Source organism: Trachemys scripta, chromosome 12, assembly GCF_013100865.1.
Source record: "Trachemys scripta elegans isolate TJP31775 chromosome 12, CAS_Tse_1.0, whole genome shotgun sequence".
Taxonomy (NCBI): Eukaryota; Metazoa; Chordata; order Testudines; family Emydidae; genus Trachemys; species Trachemys scripta.
Window position 1 is genome coordinate 43,271,493 of NC_048309.1, and position 21,603 is coordinate 43,293,095.

At 52.9% G+C, this 21,603-nt stretch overlaps 2 protein-coding genes across 2 annotated transcripts in view; one reads left to right on the forward strand and one right to left on the reverse strand.

Annotated features, from left to right (window-relative positions):
• Positions 1-20,629, reverse strand: part of LOC117885536 (mast cell protease 3-like) — a 103,486-nt gene extending 82,857 nt beyond the window's left edge. Inside the window, exons 1-4 of the mRNA XM_034786807.1 lie at positions 20,548-20,629; positions 20,206-20,292; positions 18,151-18,298; positions 17,296-17,425 (exon numbers count right to left, since the gene is read on the reverse strand). Of these exons, the coding sequence (XP_034642698.1) occupies positions 17,296-17,425; positions 18,151-18,298; positions 20,206-20,292; positions 20,548-20,629 (447 nt within the window). The remainder of the gene's footprint in view (positions 1-17,295; positions 17,426-18,150; positions 18,299-20,205; positions 20,293-20,547) is intronic.
• On the forward strand, positions 5,358-11,775 carry LOC117886164 (mast cell protease 1A-like). Its single transcript, XM_034787814.1, has 5 exons — positions 5,358-5,421; positions 6,270-6,426; positions 6,655-6,790; positions 9,876-10,136; positions 10,895-11,775. The coding sequence occupies exons 1-5, from the start codon at positions 5,364-5,366 to the stop codon at positions 11,042-11,044; spliced, it is 762 nt and encodes a 253-aa protein (XP_034643705.1). The 5' UTR covers positions 5,358-5,363; the 3' UTR covers positions 11,045-11,775.
• Positions 20,630-21,603: the final 974 nt, after the last annotated feature.

Consider the following 21,603-nt stretch of genomic DNA (forward strand, 5'->3'; position numbering starts at 1 on the left):
TTTGGAGTGAGTCGCTTTATCTCTTTGTGCCTGGACTTCCCAGTCTGTGAAATGGGGATAAAGCTGCTTCCTTTAAATGCCCTGGGGCAGGGATTCTGTGCAGCACCTGATGCAATGGGGCCCTGATCGCCCTCGTGGCGCTTGGCACAATGGGGGCCCTGATCTCAGTCAGAGTCTCTGCAGTGCCTGGCACAACAGAGCCCTGGTCTCAGTCAGGGGAGGGGGTCACCAGCTTGCAGAATTCGGGGCCTGAACTAACTTTTTCTTTTGGGGGCTCTGCCAGGGGAGATCATTGGGGGACAGGAAGGCTGGCCTCACTCCAGACGCTACACGGCCTTCATGAAGACAGAGACAAAAGGAAAAAGAGCAAAAGGTTGTGGGGGATTCCTGATCTGGGAGGATGTGGTGGTGGCGACAGCTCATTGTAACTGCAACCTGCTGTAAGAAATGCAAGATCCCCTGTCCCTGAGCCAGCCAGTCCCTGTCCTGGGCCATTTCAAAGCTGCCTCCCCCACACTCCCCCTGAGCACTGGCTTCTGTACATTCATCCTGAATCCAAGGCAGCGTCTACACACACCCACTTTAACAAGGTTAACAACCCTGAATTGAATCCATAGACTGTCTGCTGCACCTGCATCCCCTTGTATTTCACAGCAACATCAGCGAGCTGCTGGGGGACCACAACATTGAAATAGATGAACTGGGGACGCAGAAGATCTGGGTACATCGCTGAATCCCCCAGCCAGAATACAATGACAAGACAAATGAAAATGACATCATGCTGCTGCAGGTACTGCCCCCATCCCATCACCCCACCCCCAGTGACCTCACACTATAGCAGGTACCACTCTTATCCCATTACCCCACCCCCACTGACCTCACACTGCTGCAGGTACCACCCCCCTCCCATCCCCCCCATCCCCTGTGACCTCACACTGCTGTAGGTACCACCCCCACCATATCACCCAGCCCCTAGTGACTTCACACTGCTACAGGTACTGCTCCCATCCCATCACCCTGCCCCCAGTGATCTCACACTGCTGCAAGTATTGCTCCCATCCCATCACCCTACACCCAGTGATCTCACACTGCTGCAGGTACTATCCCCACTCCATATCCCCACCCAAACCTCACATTGTTCCAGGTACCGCCCCATCCCATCATCCTGCCCTAGTGGGCATATGTCATCAGAGAATTGCACAGTACTCAAGGGGATGCCCCACCTGGTCCCATTTTACCTGAAATAACGGCTATCACACACAGCCAGGCTGGGATGTTCAAAGCCTTCTGCAGAGTGAGGTGTCGAAATCCCATTGACTTTCAGTGGGAGTTGGGCCCCTAACACCCTGACCCCCTTTTACAAGCCCCAGCCCATCCTATCAAGTGCTGGGGATCAATCCCATGGACGCTCAGTGCCCAGCATCTCCCAGTGGGGGATATGGGGAGATTTTCAGAAGCACCAAACATGCAATGAGCCCCTGTAATACGTATGGCCAGAAGCAGGTACACACTGGAGTCCACTCAGCCCCTCCCCCAGTGCAATGGGAGCAGGTCCTTATGGGGTCCAGCCTCACACTGCACAGCGACCCTTCATGTGAGGGTGGGTGGGAATGGACATGGGGCCTTTCCCCTCCAGGGGGCTTTGGCTCCAATCCAGCCCCAGGACAGGGAATGGGTGACTCCGGGGGATGGGAAATGGAACATAAGGCCTTTCCCATCCTGGGTGCACCAACTCCCATCCAGTGCTGACTTGAGAGGGGGTGGAGAATCAGATTCACCATTTCGCTCCCTGGCCCCAATCCAGGTGTTTACTGAGAAGCAGTGCTGTGACAGACGGAAATATCTGGTCTCTCTGACTCACGGCCCTCCCCCCAACTCACATCTCCTCTGCAGGGGAGGGGGCAGCTGGGCAGGATCAAGGGGTCGGATTTCCACCAGAAGCTGAGCTGAGTCTTGGTCAAACAGCGGCTCCCACCACAGTAGCACCAAGCCGGGGTGAGAGCTCAGACTCTGCTGTTAGCTGCTGAGCACCTCCCCCAGCTCCGCTGCAGATGTGCACAGTTTCCAGTGGTGCACGGCTGCTGGGGGTCGGGGGCACGGCTAGGTGTGACCACAGCTGTGCCTGGAACCAGGACGGGCAGCCCCCAGCTCCAAGGGCTCAGCTATGAGGAGGGGGTGTGACCCAGCTGGGCCTGATCTTTCCTGCAGCATGTGTGGTGGCATTTCCAGGAATGGAGATGGCTGAGGCCGGGCAGGTGGAAACATGACCCTGAGGTGTTCCCCCCACGCACATCTCTGCGCCGACGCAGGCACCTGGAGGAAGAGGCCAGAAAAGCTGTGTCTGTGGATGTCTCAGCCCTCGCCACATGCCCCACTTGGAGCATGCACAGACCGGGGGAGGGAGGGTGTCAGTGCAAGCTGCATCAGGACTCAGCTCCGCCCCAGATGTGTATGGCTCCAGGCTGATCCAGTGCCCAGATGTGCCGCATCTCCATTTGTGGAGGGCACCAGGCCGCTGAGGAACCTTCCTCCAGCTCCTTCACCGGGACACAAGGAGGGAGCGGGTGGTGTTGCTCTGCAAGACAGCAGGCAAGTGAGGCTGTGAGTTTGCCTTCCTGTTGCAGAGAGACACCGAAGAAGTGGGCTGTAGCCCACGAAAGCTTATGCTCAAATAAATGTGTTAGTCTCTAAGGTGCCACAAGTACTCCTGTTCTTTTTACAGAGATGATGCTGGGTTAACCACAACATTCGGCCTCGGACTAGGCCTTTCCTCTTAGCAGCTGAGCCACTTCCCTCCTGCTCAGCAGGGCTGCAGGGCACTGCCCAGGGTGTGCGCAGCCCTGCAATACCCATTGCCCCACCAGAATGGACTCACCTCCCCTTTTCCACCCTCCCCACCCCAGTTGCTGTGGTGGGGGGTCCAAGATAGGGATGTAACCGGTTAACTGGTAAGCATTAGGCTTACCATTAACCGGGACCGTAACCGTTTACAGGACGCCAGCCCCAGCAGGCCGGGTGGGGTGGGGCACCGCAGCAGGACAGGCCAGCAGGACTCCAGCCATGGCAGGCTGGAGCGGCACCGGCCAGGCCGGCGGGATCCTGGCTGCGGCGGGCTGGAGCAGCCTCAGATCCAGCTGCACCGAGCCAGGGAACCCGAGTCCCGGCTACAGCGGGCTGGAGCAGGCCCAGCTGGGCCAGCAGGACCCTGGTGGACTGGAGTGGACCTTGCCAGGCCAGTGGGACCCCAGCAGGCTGGAGCGGCCTCAGCTGCACTGGGCCAGTGGGAGACCAGGCTCGGGCGCGGTGGGATTGCAGCTCTGGCTGAGGCAGGGTGGGCCAGCGGGACCTTTACTGCAGAGGTCTGGAGCGGCTGCAGCTCCAGCCACACTGGGCCAGTGGGACCCCGGTCCCAGCCGCGGCAGGCAGGCTGGAGCAGCCCTGGCAGGACCCCAGCCCTGACCCCGGCGGGCTGGAGCAGCTCCAGTTCCAGCCACCCCGGTGGGTCCCCATTCCCTTTCTGCCCAGCCCACCTCAGTTAACGGTTAACCAGTTAAACGATATAATTTTAATCGTTTAACTGGTTAACTTTTTTCAGCAATTTTTACATCCTTAGTCCAAGCGCTAAGACAGCAGGTCCCCCACCCACACCTGGAGTGCATGGCCCTGAAGTTCCCTGTCTTGCATCCGCGCTGCCCCTCCAGGCCTGTAACCCACCTCCCAGGCAGATGCCCCCTCCCAAACTGGGCCATGATAGTGCTGCTCCTACTCCTGCTTCACAGGGCTCAAGTTGATGAGGGGAGGGGGCATAGTGGCCCCAGATGTGCACAGCCTCAGGGGTGCAGGGCCCCAGATATGAATAGCCCGAGGGGTAAGGGGCCCAGATGTGCACAGCCTCAGGAGTGCAGGGCCCCAGATATGAATAGCCCGAGGGGTAAGGGGCCCAGATGTGCACAGCCTCCAGGGGTGCAGGGCCCCAGATATGAATAGCCCGAGGGGTAAGGGACCCCACATGTGAACAGCCTCCAGGGGTGCAGGGCCCCAGATATGAATAGCCTGAGGGGTAAGGGGCCCCAGATGTGCACAGCCTCCAGGGGTGCAGGGCCCCAGGTATGAATAGCCCGAGGGGCAAGAGGCCCAGATGTGCACAGCCTCCAGGGGTGCAGGGCCCCAGGTATGAATAGCTCGAGGGGTAAGGGGCCCAGATGTGCACAGCCTCCAGGGGTGCAGGGCCCCAGGTATGAATAGCCCGCAGGGTAAGGGGCCCAGATGTGCACAGCCTCCAGGGGTGCAGGGCCCCAGGTATGAATAGCCTGAGGGGTAAGGGACCCAGATGTGCACAGCCTCCAGGGGTGCAGGGCCCCAGATATGAATAGCCTGAGGGGTAAGGGACCCAGATGTGCACAGCCTCCAGGGGTGCAGGACCCCAGGTATGAATAGCCTGAGGGGTAAGGGGCCCCAGATGTGCACAGCCTCAGGGGTGCAGGGCCCCAGGTATGAATAGCCTGAGGGGTAAGGGGCCCCAGATGTGCACAGCCTCCAGGGGTGCAGGGCCCCAGGTATGAATAGTCCAAGGGGTAAGGGGCCCAGATGTGCACAGCCTCCAGGGGTGCAGGGCCCCAGATATGAATAGCCCGAGGGGTAAGGGGCCCAGATGTGCACAGCCTCCAGGGGTGCAGGGCCCCAGATATGAATAGCCCGAGGGGTAAGGGACCCCACATGTGAACAGCCTCCAGGGGTGCAGGGCCCCAGATATGAATAGCCTGAGGGGTAAGGGGCCCCAGATGTGCACAGCCTCCAGGGGTGCAGGGCCCCAGGTATGAATAGCCCGAGGGGTAAGGGGCCCAGATGTGCACAGCCTCAGGGGTGCAGGGCCCCAGATATGAATAGCCCGCGGGGTAAGGGGCCCAGATGTGCACAGCCTCCAGGGGTGCAGGGCCCCAGGTATGAATAGCCCGAGGGTGCAGGGCCCCAGATGTGCACAGTCCCAGGAGAGCAGAAAGTCATATGTGCACAGCCCCAAGGGCTGAAGGGCCCCAGGAGTGCACAGCCCCCCCAGGGATGCAAGACCCTATATCTACTCAGCTGCCAGGGTGTGCAGGGCCACATGTGTGCAGCCCAAAGGGGTGCAAGGCCCCAGATATGCACGTTCCAAGGGTGGCTGTCTGCTAGCTCTGCAGGGTGGCTGGTGACTGCCTTACCCTAAGTGTGAACTCCTCCGTGGCAGGATCCAGAGGTTGCGGTTTGCTCTGAGCCAAATGTCACTTGGGGAAGCCCAGCCCCTCCCTCTCCTTTTCTCCTGGCCAGTCTTATAAGTGACCCCAGAGGCAGACGCATCTGTCTCCTTCCCCAGACTCCCTCTGAGGATGCTGCTGCTGCTGCTGTTCCCCATGGCCTTTTTCTTGCCCCCTGAGGCTCAGGCTGGTGAGTACAGGAGGGGATAGGCCACTCAGCCTAATAGGGAGCAGAGCCTGGTGCTATCGGAGCAGTCTGCAAACCCAGGCTCCTCCCCAGAGTCAGATGCTTCCATCAGTGAGTCCCCAGCACCCAGCGGGAGTGTTGTGGGATCTGGGGGGCTATCAGTGTTTGCCCAGGGCCCAATTGGTGAGCCTCAGGATTGTGGGGTCTGGGGGCAGTTATCAGTTTGCGTGTGCCCAGGACAAAGCTGAGGTGCCCCAGACCTGGTATTGGTGCCCAGGACCCAGCTGGGGGGCTGGGGGGTCTGGGAACAGATGGGCATGGAGCTAAAGGAGGGGGGGGAGGGGGGGGGCGGGGTTGACGCTACCGTAATAAATCCCCTGAAAGGGAGTTGGCACACAGAAACTCAATAAGGGCGGATGTGGACGGTCAGCTCCTAGACAGGAAATATAGAGCTGTGCAGGCTGTGTGGTTAGAGCAGGGGGGTTGAGAGCTGGGACTCCTGGGTTCTTTTTCCAATTCTACTGCACACTGCACCAGTTATCTGGAGTGAGTCGCTTTTCCTCATTGTGCCTGGATTTCCCAGTGTGTGAAATGGGGATGAGGATCCGTCCTGTGTCTGCGTAAACTCTCTGGAGCAGGGATTCTCACTCTGTTTCTCTGCAGTGCCTGGGCAGGATGGGGGCCTGATCTCAGTTGGTTTTTGCACAACACTCGGCACAACAGGGGCCCTGATCTCAATGGGGTCTGTGCACGCTGAGGACAATCGAGGCCCTGATCTCAGTTAGCAGACGGGTACACCAGCTGGCTGGCTGGGGGCCTGAACTAACTCCTTCTCTTGGTATCTCTGCCAGGGGAGATCATTGGGGGACAGGAAGCCCGGCCTCACTCCAGACCCTACATGGCCTTTGTGAAAATAGAGAGAGAAGGAAAAGGAGGAAGCATGTGTGGAGGGTTCCTGATCCAGGACGACGTGGTGGTGACAGCAGCTCATTGTAACTGCAACCCGGGGTAAGAAATACAAGATCCCCTGTCCAGGAGCCAGCCACTCTCCTACCTTGGGCCACATCAAAGCTGCCCCCCACCCAGTAGGGGAAAGGCCCTGGAGTGCTGGCTTCTGAACATTGACCTGAGTGCCAGGCAGCATCTACACACACCCACTTTAACACAGTTAGCGACCCATGACTGAATCCAGAGTATTGTCCTGTCTGAGCACCTGCATCCCCTTGTATTTCACAGTAACATCTCTGTGCTGCTGGGGGCCCACAACTTTGCAATAGATGAACTGGGGAGGCAGAAGATTTCGGTACGTCGCCGAATCCCCCACCCTGAATTCAATGACGAGACATTTGAAAATGACATCATGCTGCTGCAGGTACTGCCCCCATCTCACCCCGACCCCCACTGACCTCACACTGCTGCAGGTACTGCCCCCATCCCATCAGCCCACTGTGATGGGTTCCTCCTGGGATGCTGCTTGAAACTAGGGATGTAAAAGGTTAACTGGTTAATCGGTTAACTGGTTAATCAGTTAACATTAGCATTAGGCTTACTGGTTAACCAGACCTTAATCATTAACCCCTAGCAGCCCCTGTCATATTCGTCATATTTGGCAGGCTGGCCAGAAGGACTCCAGCCCTGCTGGGCAGGTGGAGCCCAGGCCACAGTGGGTGGGCCAGACAGAAGACCTCAGCCCCGGCACGGTACCAGCTATGGGACCCCGACTGCGGCAGGCGGGTGGGCAGGACAGCAACTCCAATTTTGGCCAAGCCGGGTGGCTGGGCTTGAGCATCCCCGGCCATGACAGGCCGGAGAGGTCCCGGCCACAGTGGGTGGGACCCCAGCCAGCAGGCAGGACCCCAGCCCTCGCAGGCAGGTGGAACCCTGGCCAGCCCCCAGCCATGGCGGGTCAGAGCGATCCCCAGGCAGGGCGGGTGGGCTGGTGGGACCTAGGGCCGGTCGGGCTGGAGTGGCCCCAGCCCTGGCGAACTGGCCGGTGGGACTCCGTCTGCAGTGGCCTGGGCGGGTTGGAGGAGCTCCGACCATGCCGGCAGGACCCCAGCCCCACAGCTCCAGCAGGACCCCAGCCTGTTCATTGACTTAGGTTAATGGTTAACCGGTTAACTGATATAATTTTAATCATTTAACTGGTTAACTTTTCTAACTGATATTTTCATCCCTACTTCGAACTGGGTTACCACTGAGCCTTCCTGACCACCAGCCTGGGCTTCCGTTACACTGTACTGCTGCAACCGGCTCTCACGCCCCCTCCATCACAGATACTGGTAGGGACCCATCCAGCTGCAGCTTGACACCGATGCTGAGATCAGCCCCAGTATGGGAAGGGGCCACTTCAGCAAAAACCCTTCAATGTGAGAGCCACCACCAAAGCCCCACCCAGCTCACTCCACCCGCTCCCTCCCGCTCCCCCACCCTCACTCACTTTCACTGGGCTGGGGCAGGGGTATGGGGTATGGGAGCAGGGTTCCAGGGTGGGGCCAGGGCTGAGGGCTTTGGGGTGCAGGAGGGAGCTTTGAGCTGAAGCCAAGAAGGTTGGAGTGCAGGAGCGGGCTCAGGGCTGGGGCAGTGTATTAGGATGTAGGAGGGGATGTGGGCTTTGGCTGGGGCTGAGGGGTTCACAATGTGGGAGGGGGCTCTGGGTTGAGCTGGGGCAGGGGGTTGGGGTGGAGGAGGGGGAGGGTTCAAGCTCTGGAGGAAGTTTAGGTGCAGGAGGAAACTCCAGACTAGGGGACAGTGTTGGGGTGCAAGAGGGGGTATGGGGTGCTGGCTCGGGGGGGGGGATGGGGTGCAGGATGGGGTATGAGGAGCTGGCTCCAGGAGGGGTATGGGGTACAGACTAAGTGCTGGGGCATGGGTTTGGGGTGCAGGAGGGGGTATGAGGTGCTGGGGCCAGGAGGGGGCAGCACTTACTTCAGGGCCCCCCCGGCCCAGCGCCACTTCCAGAAGGGGCCAATGCAACCCAGATGCCTCTCTCTGCAAAGCCTCATCCCCGCAACTCCCATTGGCCACAGTTCCCCATTCCCGGCCAATGGGAGCTCGAGGGCGGTGCTTGCAGACAGTAGCAGCATATGAGGACCTCTTCTCCCCCCAGCGGGGCTGCAGGGGGGTGCTGGCTGCTTCTGGGAGTGGTGTGGGGCTGGGGCAGGCAGAGATCCTGCCAGTGCCTTAGCGGCAACCCCGCCCGCCAGAGATCAGGGAGCCACACTTCAGATCCATGGGAGTGGCCACTGGCTTGCAGGGCCTTGCAGTGAAGAACACTGATGTGAGCTCATGAAATCCACCCCCTCCCTCAATGTGGAGCGGGACATGCACGGCTTTCGGCCCCAAGTTATAATTTCCCCCCACACACTGGTTTTAGACAAAACAAAACTAATTTATAAAATACAAAAGATAGATTTTAGGTGATTATAAGGTATAGCAAACAGATCAAAGTAGATTATCTAGCAAATAAGACAAATACACAATCTAAGCTTAATATACTAAAGAAACTGGTTACAAGTAGCAAATTCCAACCCTAAATGTTGTTTTAGGCATATTGCAGAGATTCTTGAAGGCCAGTTGCATTTGCCTGCAGCTTAAAACTTCAGATATTTCATTCAGAGGCTACACAGCCTTCCAGCCTGAGCTCAGTCCTCATGCAGTCTATGTTTCTCAGATGTTTACAGCAGTCATCCTGGACGGGGATTCAGTGAAGAAAGAACCATGATTACGTCACTTCCCTACGTTCAATAGGTTTTACATATGGTGGGAATCCTTTGTCTTCCAGTGTGATTCCCACCCCTGGACAGTGGAAAAATACTGATATTATCATGGAGTCCAGTACCAGGTGGCTTGATCACATGATCCTGCAGCCATAACATAAAGACTCTTTGCAGTGTTCCCAGGAAGGCTTGCCTAGGAAGGCTTCCTGGTGAGAGATTAGCTTCTTCTAAGAATTTACCAGCCAGCAATGTAGACTGATTGCATTCTGTCTAATGGGTGTTCCCCAGGTGTAAACGCATTTGTAATAGGTGCATAGACAATATTTCTAACTTCAGATACAAAAATGATACATCCATACAAATATGATAACCATGTTTAATAAATCATAACCTTTCCAATGATATCTCACATGCCTTATCTTGCACAAGATACTTCATAATTGTGCCATACTAATATCATAATATTACTATGAATAATATGGGGCATAATGCCACCCCCACCCCCAGTGAATTCCCACTGCTGCATGTACCACCCATATCCCATCACCTCACCCCCAGTGACCTCACACTGCTGCAGGTACCTCCCCCATCCCAGCACCAAGCCCCGAGTGGGCATCACAGATTTGCACAGTTCTCACAGGGATGCCCCACCCGGTCCCATCTAACCCCATCCCCCCATGACTGATCGATCCCCAAACAGGAGTTTGCTTTCCCTTCTGTCTCTCCCCTGCATCACAGCTGAGGAATAAGGCCAAGATGACCCAGACTGTGGGCACCATCTCCCTGTCCCAGGAGATGGTGAAGAAGGGGACAGTGTGCAGCGTGGCTGGCTGGGGCCAGACCAGTATGAAGACAAATGCCCAGCCCTCCCGAACCCTGCAAGAAGTGGAACTGACGGTCATGGGGAAATGTATGTGTCTGTCTCGGCCCTATCTGCACTATGTCCCGTCCAGAATGCTGTGCGTGGGGGACCCCCAGGAGAGAAAGGCACCATTCCTGGTGAGTGTGGGACAGGGACACGTGGTGCCCCAAGGTGCTGCTAGAACAGGAGACCGACAGGGCTCAGCAGAATGGGGAGAGTCAGGATCCATGGTGAGCCAGGCAGATCCTGAGAACCAAGAGTCAGAATTGGCCAGATCTAGGAATCAGGAATGGAGGCTAGAAATCAGGGACAAGAACCAGGCAGATCTTTCAAATGAGGAATGTATCCTAATAATTTGGGAACTGGCTAGATCCCAGAAATCAGGGACAGAAATCATCTGATGTTCAACAGGTTCTAGAAATCAGGGACAAGAATCAACCACATCCTAGAAATCAGGGATGGATCTTAATGGTGAGAGATAGATCCCAGAAATCAGGGTTGGGAATCAGATGGATCCTAGGAGTCAGAGAGGGGAATTGCTGAATAAAGAACCCAAGATTCGATCTGAGAAATCAGCAGAAAATACAGAAATCAAGGGCAGGAGTCAGCCAGATGCTGGATATCAAGATTTGGAATCAGGGGAGGGAACTGAGCAGGTTAAAGACATTGGGGATGGATTCTAGAAATCAGACACCGGAACTGGCCAGATCCTAGAAATCAGGTATGGGGCTGGCTGGCTCCCTGGGGTGGAAGCCTTAGGTGGGTCCTGGGAGTAACTTGATTGTGAGTCCCCAGGAAAGGGGATACAGAGCTGAATTTCAGGACCCTGGATACAGAATGCAGCTGGCCCTTTGCTTGGTCATCGGTAACCCTGCACCTGGTGTTTGCTTTTCAGGGTGACTCCGGGGGCCCGCTTGTCTGTAATGGGAAGGCTACTGGCATTGTCTCCCATGGCACTGGTGACGAGTCAACTCCCAGTGTGTTTACCAAGCTCTCCAAATACGTATGCTGGATCAAGAAAACTCTGCGCAAGCTGAAGCCTTAGAGGGGAGTGTCCCTCTCTAGTGTGAGTGGAGAGATAGATGGGTATTGCAGAGCGATGGCTGGCTGGCTGGATATTGCAGATGGATGGATGGATGGATAGATGTGTAGCCAATGATTTTAGTTTTTTGCTCATTTCTTGTGTGATGTTATGATTAATTAACATGTTATGCCGTACATAATCCTTCTATGCTCAGTAGAGTTAAGTTGTAGCATTATAGAAGTATAAGATTGATCAGTCGTCGAAGTGATAATTAGGTATTAGGTATCTAAATAAGGAGGTCTCAAACGCAAGGCCTACAGGCTGAGGCCTGTAAGATTTTAGCTTAGCCATATTAGGCCATAGGCTTAAGCAATGCTTGACATCAGTAAGTGACCAAAGAATGACCCTATGCCACAAGATAATGGGAAAAGATGTACCCATGGAGGATATTGTAAAAATTAACAGTAAGAGTAGTTTTTGCTTACAAAATATCCAATAGTCAGATTTTTCTACCGCATGTCCTAACCGCAAGGTGTACTATGTGTGGAAATGCTAATGAGGAATAGTTGGAATCGCGTTATAAAAAGAGGGTGCCCAGATTAGGAAAACTGAGCTCCCTATTGGATACCCCAGCAGGAGCCACCCCTCCATTGATGCCAGCAGCTAGAGGACAGGGAGTGAAATTAACAAGCAAACATGGCGGAGATGAAGGCGCCAACAGAGCTGAGATACTACAGCAATGGGTAACACAGTCAGGGGATGGGTGGAGGGAAGGAGGGGATAGGTGGGGAAGGAGGGAATGATGGAGACTTGCATATATGTAGGGAGAGCAGGAGGGATAGAAGGCAGGATGGATAGATAGAAGGGGTGAATGGACATGGAGGATGTAGGAGAAACAGAGATCTAGAATCATAGAATATCAGGGTTAGAAGGGACCTCAGGAGGTCATCTAGTCCAACCCCCTGCTCAAAGCAGAACCAATCCCCAACTAAATCCTGAGACACACTGCTATAAGAGGCCTGGAGTAAAGTCTAAGGCCTGAAATAAAATCAGACTCTGCTGATACAAAGTAAATTTAGCAAGATTCAGGCTACAAGCAAAAGGGAAGCCCTGTGACTAAACAGATGCCTGCTTCAGGATCACTATCGGATACATGAACTTACCAAGGACAGGGCGGGCTTGGCAAAAACACAAGCACACCTAGGCAATAAGTATTCACACAAACACATTCCAGAAGGATCGTGCCTGAACACCCCAATAAAAGTTAAACACTGTGATGGGTTCCCTCATCAGGACCCGCTTGGGACTGTCACTTGATGCGCTGAGATACCACTGAGCCTAACTTTTCTCCCAGCCTGGGCACCCCTTGTCTCTGTCTTGCTGAGCCAGACACTCCAGGCCTCCTCCAGCACAGACACAGAGACTGGGCCACACCCCTCTGCAGAATACAGATACTAAGTTTAGCTCAGCTCTGGGAAGGTTCAGTTAATAGGGACTTTTCTCAGCACCCAATTGTACAGCCCCAATGGGACCTGCACCCCAGAAAGATCTGCCTTACACTGTATAAAGTTTAATACAGTCTAAGTTCATATTGTTCGCCCTCTTTTTCGAAGTAAGGAGAGATATACACAGACTGTTTTGCCCTCCAGGTAGCAATTACTTACACTGGGTTTATTAATAAACAGAAGTGATTTTATTAAGTATAAAAGAGAGGATTTAAGTGGTCATAAGAGATAACACAGAACAAAGTAAGTTACTAAGCAAAATAAAACAAACACGTGAGGCTAAGCTTAACACACTAAGAAACTCGTTACATGTAATATCTCAGCCTCCAAGATGTTCCAATAAGCTTCTTTCACAGACTAGAGTCACTTCTAACCCAGGTCCAATCCTTTCTCCTGTTCAGTCTCTCTTAGTTCCAGCAGACATCTTAAGTGATAAGCAGGGGCATCTTCATGACTGGCCGCCTTCTTGTTAGGTTTCCCACCCTTATATAGCTTTTGCAGAAGGTGGGAATCCTTTGTTTGAGTTTAAACCTTTTCCATGTCTCTGGTGGCAAAATACCACATCCAAGATGGATTCCAGCATCAGGCGACACAGACAGAGGTCTTTGCACACCCCCCCCCCCGCCCCTTCTTACAGGCATTCCATAGACATACAGGAAAACAAAACCATCCACAGCCTATTGTTCTGGTAAATGGGGCAATCAAGTTGCTAACGTACTAATGACCCTCACCTAGTACGACTACATCAGTAACACATGTTTATACTTCATATTCCTAACTTTAAATATAAGAATAATACATGCTACAAATAGGATTAACACAGTCAGTAGATTTCAGAGTAGCAGCTGTGTTAGTCTATATCCGCAAAAAGAACAGGAGTCCTTATGGCATCTTAGAGACTAACAAATTTATTTGAGCATAAGCTTTCGTGTTCTCTCTATGTGTATACATATCTCCTTACTATATGTTCCATTCTATGCATCCGATGAAGTGGGCTGTAGCCCACGAAAGCTTATGCTCAAATAAATTTGTTAGTCTCTAAGGTGCCACAAGTACTCCTATTCTTTATTCAGTAGATTATAACTTTTTCAATAATACCTTATGTGGTGAATGAGGTGGGAGGACACCATTTCTCTGGACATTCCAGCCATTCAGCTAGCTAAAATCTTTTCTCAGTAGTGTTAACTCTTTAACCTAACCTTAATTGCCTTGCCTACAAGGGTTAAAACCATAGACAGTGAATCAGAGACAGACCCCAGGACGAGAGGGATGCTATCCCAGTCCCAGGAATGCTTAGGGAAGCAGGAAGTAAGTTGGCAGAATGCCAGGAGAGCCAATGAAAACAGAGTGTGGGCTTTTGAATTGGGAACAGCAGCCCTTCCTCTTTCCTATTGGCTGGGGAAGCTGTGCTCTGTGGTTTTAAACCCTTTTTTTAGTTGCTCTATAACACCTAGCAACCAAGCAATGTTCTGCCAGACCTGTTTTCTTTTTGTTTAATAAAAATCACTCTTTTAAGATCATGATCTGACTCCTGTGTCCTAGAAGGTGGAGGTTCTGTGTGAATGTGTTTAAGATCGCACAACCAGCTACTAAGAAGAATTAAGAAATTGAAGTTTCATGTTCAGCTAATATCAACAGCTGGGTTTTTCCAAGCTCTCTCCAGAGGGAGTGTAATGGCGTGATTTAGAAAAAATATTAAAGGACCCCTGCTAAAGAAAACACAGGCACAGATTATCCCTGAGTCAAGGGGAGAATATGGGGGCATTAGTGCCTTTTGGATAGTGGGATGGGGCCATCACAGCCCCTCGGGAAGGGACACCAGCCCTGCTCCTAGCCTGTTTAGATTTTTTCTTACAGTTGTGCAAGAACTCTGAGTAACACAGAGATCATCTTATGCACCTACATATGAATGGACTTCCTCCTTCTCCCCTCTGGTTAGCTAAAGAGTCACCAAAAGACTGACCAACGCACTGCTCTCCTATGCAGGATGACCCATTGTCCAGCTCTTGTGTGCATGGTTCAAGAAAGACGTTGATAAACTGGAGAGGGGTCAGAGAAGAGCCACAGGAATTATCAAAATATTTTGGAGAACCCCCCCCTTACACTGAGAAAATCAAGATCAGGGTTCTCAAACTGGGTGTCGGGACCCCTCAGCAGGTCATGAGGTTATTACATGGGGGATTGCGAGCTGTCAGCCTCCACCCCAAATCCTGCTTTGCCTCCAGAATTTATAATGGTATTAAATATATTAAAAAGTGTTTTTCATTTATAAGGGAGTCACACTCAGAGGCTTGCTGTGTGAAAGGGGTCACCACTACGAAAGTTTGAGAACCACTGCTCAAGATCAACTGGTTTCAAATTCAGAGGGACTATAAAGGATTCTGTTTGTTTTTCTTTCTTAATGAGTGTTTCATGGTATGAGTTTTTAACAGGGACTGTAACTAACCAGTGTTAACCAGTGTAATCATTTACCAAAGGTCACAGTGGATTCTCCATCACTGGCCATTTTTAATCAAGACTGGATTTTTAAAAGTTTTGCTGTAGATCAGAAGGAATTATCTGGGGGACATTCTCTGGCCTGTGTTATACAGGAGGTCACACAAGATCACAATGATCTTGGAAACTATCTATGAATCATTGTGCTGTACAGCAGAGGGAGGAAAACACCCACGGAAAGGAGTAAGGCCCTATCTGGGGCGTAACTTTGAAATATTATAAGAATTTGCTGAAAAGGGGGAATCCCAGGTGCCTAGGCTGGGCTGAGACAGAAAAAAGGTTGCTGGAATGAATGAAACATACAAATAAGAAAAGGGTTAAAGAGTTTTTTATGCACTGACAACATTTACTGGGTACGGATGGAAATAGCAGGAAGCTCAGATCTGCCCTGGCAAATGACCCTGGAGACAAAGGTCAGTATTTGGGATATAAGAAATTGCTGAGTGCATCAGATAAGATGCTGAAGTCCAGAAGAGAGGGTATCTTAAGTCGATTTACCTGGCCATGAGGACAGCGGCGAGTCGACTGCTGCCGCTCCCCCGTCGAGTCTGCTTCCGCCTCTCGCTGCGGTGGAGGTGGAGTTCCGGAGTCGATGGCAGAGCGATTGGGGATCGATTTGATCGCATCTACACTAGACGTGATAAATCGATCCCCGATAGATCGATCACTACCTGCCGATCCGGCGGGTAGTATAGTCGTAGCCAAAATCCCATTGACTTTCAGTGGGTATTGGGCCCCTAACACCCCTTTGAAATTCTCAACCCATCCTGCCAAGTACTGGGGCTCAATTCCATGGAAGTTCAGCACCCAGCATCTCCCAGTGGAGGGATGTGGGGAGATTTTCACAAGCACCGAATATGCATTGGGCCCCCTAGCTCCTTCTCAGGTCTTTTCCCATGGCCGTCACCTCACAAACCCAGACGCTAAGTTCTTCTTAACCAATCAAGAAATCCCCTAATTGCCTTTGGTGATCTGAACCTTACTGAACAGAACAACTTTGTCAGTAATTGACATAGATAAGGGCTGGGGCTCAGCTGTTCCACCAGAGAACGATCCAGTCCCCCGGATGTCCTACTATGTTCATTTATGTTCATGAACCATCAATTATTTCAGGTCTTTAGCACATTTCTCAGACTGCACATCATTAATTCTCTGTGCACTAAGATGCACTTTCCCTTAAGGTGTGCTACGCATGTGGTCTCTACTAATTCTAGTTTGGGTGAGCACTATATTAAAGGATCAAAAGCAGTCACCTCAAGTTATCGTTGGAGGTTCTCTTAGGCCCTTGACTTAGATGGATGAAGGAGAAACACTCATAGAGCCTGACTTAGTTAAAATCCTTGAGGTCCAACTAGGCCGAGAGCAGAGTCAACAGGAGAACACCCAGATACAGAGATTAAAGGTTAGCAGGACATGAAAAGAAGAGAAAGTCCAGAGGTTCTGGTCCCTGTTTCCCAGGATCTGCCTGGCTTACCATGAATCCTGACTCTCCCCATTCTGCCCAGCCCTACCAGTCTCCTGTTCTAGCAGCAACCTTGCCCCAGGCACTGCGTGCCCCTGTTCCACACTCACCTGGAATGATGCCTTCCTCTCCTAGGGTTCCCCCATGTACAGTATCCTAGATGGGCTGCAGTGCATATAGGGCTGAGACAGACAGACGTCCTTGCCCATTACCTTCAGTTCCATCTCCTGCAGTGTCAGGGAGGGCCGGGTGTTTGCCTTGGTACTAGTTTGGCCCCAGCTGGCCACGCCGCACACAGCCCCCTACTTCACCTCTCACTTGGGCAGGTGAATGGTGCCCACATCATGGGTCAGCCTGGTCTTGTGACTCAGCCGTGATGGGGGAGAGAGAGAAGGGAAATCAAACTCCTCTTGAGGGATAGATAAGCCCTGGAGGGAGGGGACCAGATGAGACCAAGTGGGGAATCCTCATGACAACCGTGCAACACTGTCATGCTATGTGCCACCTGAAGCACTGCCTCCAGCAGTGTGACATCAGTGGGGGTGGGGTGATGGGATGGGGGCGGTACCTGCAGCAGTGTGAGGTCACTGGGGATGGGGTGAGGGGATGGGGTAGTACCTGCAGCAGTGTGAGGTCACTGGGGGTGGAATGATGGGATGGGGGTGGAACCTGCAGCAGTGTGAAGTCACTGGGGGTTCGGTGATGGGATGGGATGGTACCTGCAGCAGTGTGAGGTCACTGGGGGCAGGGTGATGGGCCAGGGGACGTACCTGCAGCAGTGTGAGTGGAGTCATGGGGTGGGGTGGTACCTGCAGCAGCATGATGTCATTGTTACAGGTCTCATTGTTGTATTGTGGGTGGGGGATCCGGTGGCGCATGGAGATTGTCTGTTGTCTGTGTTCTCTAATGATATGGGCTCCCAGTGTGACAGTGATCTTGCTGTAAGAGCCAAATGCAATCCATGGGGCATTGGGGGCAGGAGCATACTGAGGTCGGGGATGGGCACATGTGAGTCTGACCCAGGAACAGTGATAGGGGGAGAGACAACTCAGCTTCTGGCTCAGAAAAACATAGAAACCACTGTACACATTGCCAGCTCCCATCGAGCACCAGGGCTGGGGCCTGGCTGGCTCAGGAGGGTGGGAAATGACACAAGGGGCCTTTTCCCTCTCGGGGGCACTGGCTGCACCACATAGCATCTGCCCAGTGGCATTGGGGTCCCAGCCTGTGTCATCACCACCCCCTGTGCTGTTCCCTTGAGCTGCTTCCCCCCGGGTCTCAGCTCCTCTCCACTCCATTGGCCCTTCCCTGGCTAGATCCAGACAGGTTTCTATGCCCAGCTCTCCCCAGCCCAGAGTCCTGTAGAGCTGTCCTGGGGCTGTGAGCCCCTCCCTCTCCGATCTGGGTAATGGGCCAGACCCCAGCTGCTGTCAACAGCCGTAGCTCCATTGATTTACCCAGCGCTGGATCTGGACCATGGTTTGCAGAGGCCCTTAGAGACACACCGACACCCCCTGAGCAGATCAGACTCCTGGGTTCTGCTCTCCCAGCCTGTTTTACTAACTGCTCCTTCCCTGCAACCTATGATGGCGTCAGAGTTCCCGACTCCCCCATCACCCACTAACCCCGACCTGCCCCGACATCCCCAGCACAGAGGCGCTTACTCTCCATTGCAGTGAGCGGCCGTCAGCACGAAGTTCTCCACCACCAGGAACCCTCCACAGCTGTAATTCTTGTTTCCGCGTTGTATATCCAGATAGGCCATGTAGGGTCTGGAGTGGGGCTGGGCTTCCCGGCCCCCGATGATCTCACCTGGGGAGAGACCAAGTTCATACAAAGAGGTCCATCGTCTCCCTGGGCCAGGCTGGGACCGAGCTCCCCATCCCAAAGAGGAGTCCCCACAGTCAAAACCAACCCTCTGTAATGCTCTCCCTGGGGGATCCCTGTGCCTGGAACCCTGCCCTTCCTCAGCTCTGCCCCAGGCTGGACACCCCATGGGGCCAGAGGGTAAATCTAAAGCTCAGACATTGTTGGGTGGAGAATTGATGCCAAACACACCAGGAGGGGGTCAGTAATTGCACTGCCTTGAGTTAACAGCTTTGGGGGCCAAAGTGACCCCAGATTAGGCCAGACAGCCCCCAGAAGGGTACTGACAGGTGCAATGTGGAGGCTTCTCCTTCTCCATCAACCCACAGTGACCAGCAAGAGCTGCTCTAAGCATGACCTGCCAAACATTTGGTCTGGTGGAAAATTGTTGTTTTTACTAAAGACATTTTCCCCCCAGAAAACCTCATCTTGAACCTGTCTGAATTATTGTGGTGAAACTGATTCCCCCTCAGCCCTCTTCCCTCCAGGTTTTGGTAATTTTTAAGGGAAAATTTTCAGGTTTTGTTCACTGTAAAAGAAACTTTTTTGGGGGGTGGGGTTTCCCATGGAAAAATAATAAACCTTTTATGATCAGCTCTCAACAAGTCTCCACCCAGATGGGCGGATATATTGGAGAATCCACCTTTAACAAATTGCTGCTACAGTTATGCCGCAGAGTTATGACCACCAGAATTACAAACTGACCTGTGTACCACACACCTCATTTGGAACAGGCAGAATGCAGTCAGGCATCAGCAGAGAACAAAAGAAAAAAGAAAAAAAGAAGCAAATACAGCACAGTGCTATGTTAAATGTAAACCACTAAAAAATAAAAGGAAAGTTTTTAAAAAAAATATGACAAAGCAAAGAAACTGTTTCTGTGCTGGTTTCATTTCAATTAGGATGGTTTAATGCAACATTTTTCTTCTGCATAGTGAAGTTTCAAAGTTGTATTACATCAATGTTTAGTTGTAAACTTTTGAAAGGACCAGCATGTTTTGTTCAGAGTGATGAACATTTCAAAGTGATGAACAGCCTCCGTTCCCAAGGTGTTCGCAACTCTGAGTTTCTACTGCATTTACATTAGGGTGGCACCTAGACTGAGATCAGGGTACCCACTGTGCCAGGCACTGCAAAGACCCACAATCACTGCCCCAAAGAGCGTCCAGTTCAAACAGACACAGGCAGACTCATTCTTCTCATTATACAAATGGGCAGAGTGAGGCCTGGGAAGATTGTTCCTAAGGGATTTGGGTGCTCAGTTCCCATCAGCACTGCATGAAAATCCCAGCCCTAGGGAGAGGCCCGATGTCCCCACAGGGAGCCTGGGCTGAGCTGGGAAATGATCCCAGATTTCTTGGGTCCCAGCCTGGGTGCCTTAGCCCCATGGCTAGCCTCCCTGTGTGGGGTACAGATTGGCAGCGGGGTCCCAAAGAAGCCTGTGGGGGCTGCTCTGAGAGCCCCAGGCACACTCGAGAGGCTGCAGGGTTCACTACAGCCCCCTTGGCCTCATGCAATCTAGCTGGGTGTGGGGTCTCCGTGTGTAGTTGTGCTGAGTGATCACAGCACCTGAAGGGGTTGCTGCTGGTCACTAGCAAGGCACTGTGAGAGAAAGCCCAGGCTGGAGAGAGTTCAGGGGGGCACAGTGGTCCCACAGTCCCAGGCTGCACCCTTGGGAATCCTGTCACAACCTCACAAGGTCTACTTTGTACGAAATGTATCATAGCCCTGTAAAAGGGGTGAAGATAGGGGTACAGACAGTCACAGGCCCCTTGATACCACCCACTGAACCCAAGCTCTGAGACCCCCCATTCACCCCAAATCCAGGAGGCCCTGATCCCTGCTGTACTCACCAGCCCAAGCCCCAGGAGGCAGGAGAAAGGCCGCAGGGAGCAGGAGCAAGATCTGTACCTGCACATTTGGAGTCAGTGCATCTGTATCTGCTTGTGGGGGGTAGCAGTGGGAGAAAACCTCAGGGTCACCCAGTCAGGCATCTGGCTCAGGTGCGGGACAGCTGGGGATCCTCCAAAGGTGGCTGGATACTGCATGTCTGAGTCCCTGCACAGCTGGATGGATGACACACCACTGGACTGAGAAAACCCCAATGGGGATGTGTCTATCAGGATCCAGGGTGCCGGTTCACATATGGGCAGCTGGCACATCTGGGGCTCTTACTCAGCCAGGCCCATCCTCACTCAGCTCCCTGCCTTTGTCTCTGTGGTGGGGGCTGGCTGATCTCAGTGGCAAGTGGAAACATGACCCTTTGATCTTTCTCATGATTACCCAGTCGTGAGCAGGTTCAGGTTGGGCAGACCAGCTGTCGGCCCCGATCACCGAGACAGTGGCAGGAGGGTTTCTTGATGGACATGTCTACACTACAATCTTAAGTCAAACTAGATTAGTTTGACTTAAGATTGTAGTGTAGACATGTCCATCAAGTGACTTACAGCCACTGCAGTAATTACTGTGGTGGTTGATGTCCACACTACCCTCCTTCTGTTGGTGGTACACCAGGAGCACTTCCACTGATTGAAGAGGGGCAGTGGGGTGGGGGGAGGAGTCTGAAAGCCAGAGATCTCAGCTCCATGAAGCTCCCCACCAGGAGTCCAGCTGCTCCCTAGGCTTCTCGCATTCCTGCTGCCAGCTGGGATCAGGGATTCTCACCTCCAGTGGGGAGATCCACGCCCAAGTCTGGCCAGCTGCCATGCTCCCATCAAGGAGCCAAGATCCTGTAGGGGTAGCTAGGTTCCCAGCTGGGAGTGTGGAGCTGGGAACCTCTGTGCAGCTTTGTTCCCTGCCAGTAGCAGGGAGCCCAGGTGGTAGCCCAAGCCGGGAGCCTCTGTGAAAACCTGGCTTGGAGCAGAAACCTGGCAGCAACCTCTCTGGGGAGTGGGGAGCCAGGAGCCAGGCTTTCTTGTCCATTTCATGGATCCAGTGGAGCTATGAAATTCACAAGAGAGCCAACAGCCACTGGAAGGAATGCAGTGTCTACACAAACACTGTGTCCCCCTAACTACACCGACATAAGCCCTATACCTCTTATAGAGGTTGAGTTATGTTGGCATAGTAGGGCATTTAACATCAGCACAGCAAGGTTGGAGTGTGTTCACTGACACAATTAGGTCAACGTAAGCAAGCTAACTGTGTAGTATAGCCCAGGAAGATCCCCGGTGAGTCTGTGACCATGCGAAGGGGATGTAGCGGTCTCATGTTGCGAGGTACAGTGTTGCTATCCTACAGCTCTCCAGCCT

What these genes read in the sequence shown, in the direction of transcription:
- LOC117886164 (XM_034787814.1), top strand. Translation starts at nt 5,364, where the DNA reads ATGCTGCTGCTGCTGCTGTTCCCCATGGCCTTTTTCTTGCCCCCTGAG. An exon ending in GCCCCCTGAGGCTCAGGCTG is followed by an intron (nt 5,422 to 6,269) that starts GTGAGTACAGGA and finishes TATCTCTGCCAG; the next exon opens with GGGAGATCATTGGGGGACAG. An exon ending in AGAGAAAGGCACCATTCCTG is followed by an intron (nt 10,137 to 10,894) that starts GTGAGTGTGGGA and finishes TTTGCTTTTCAG; the next exon opens with GGTGACTCCGGGGGCCCGCT.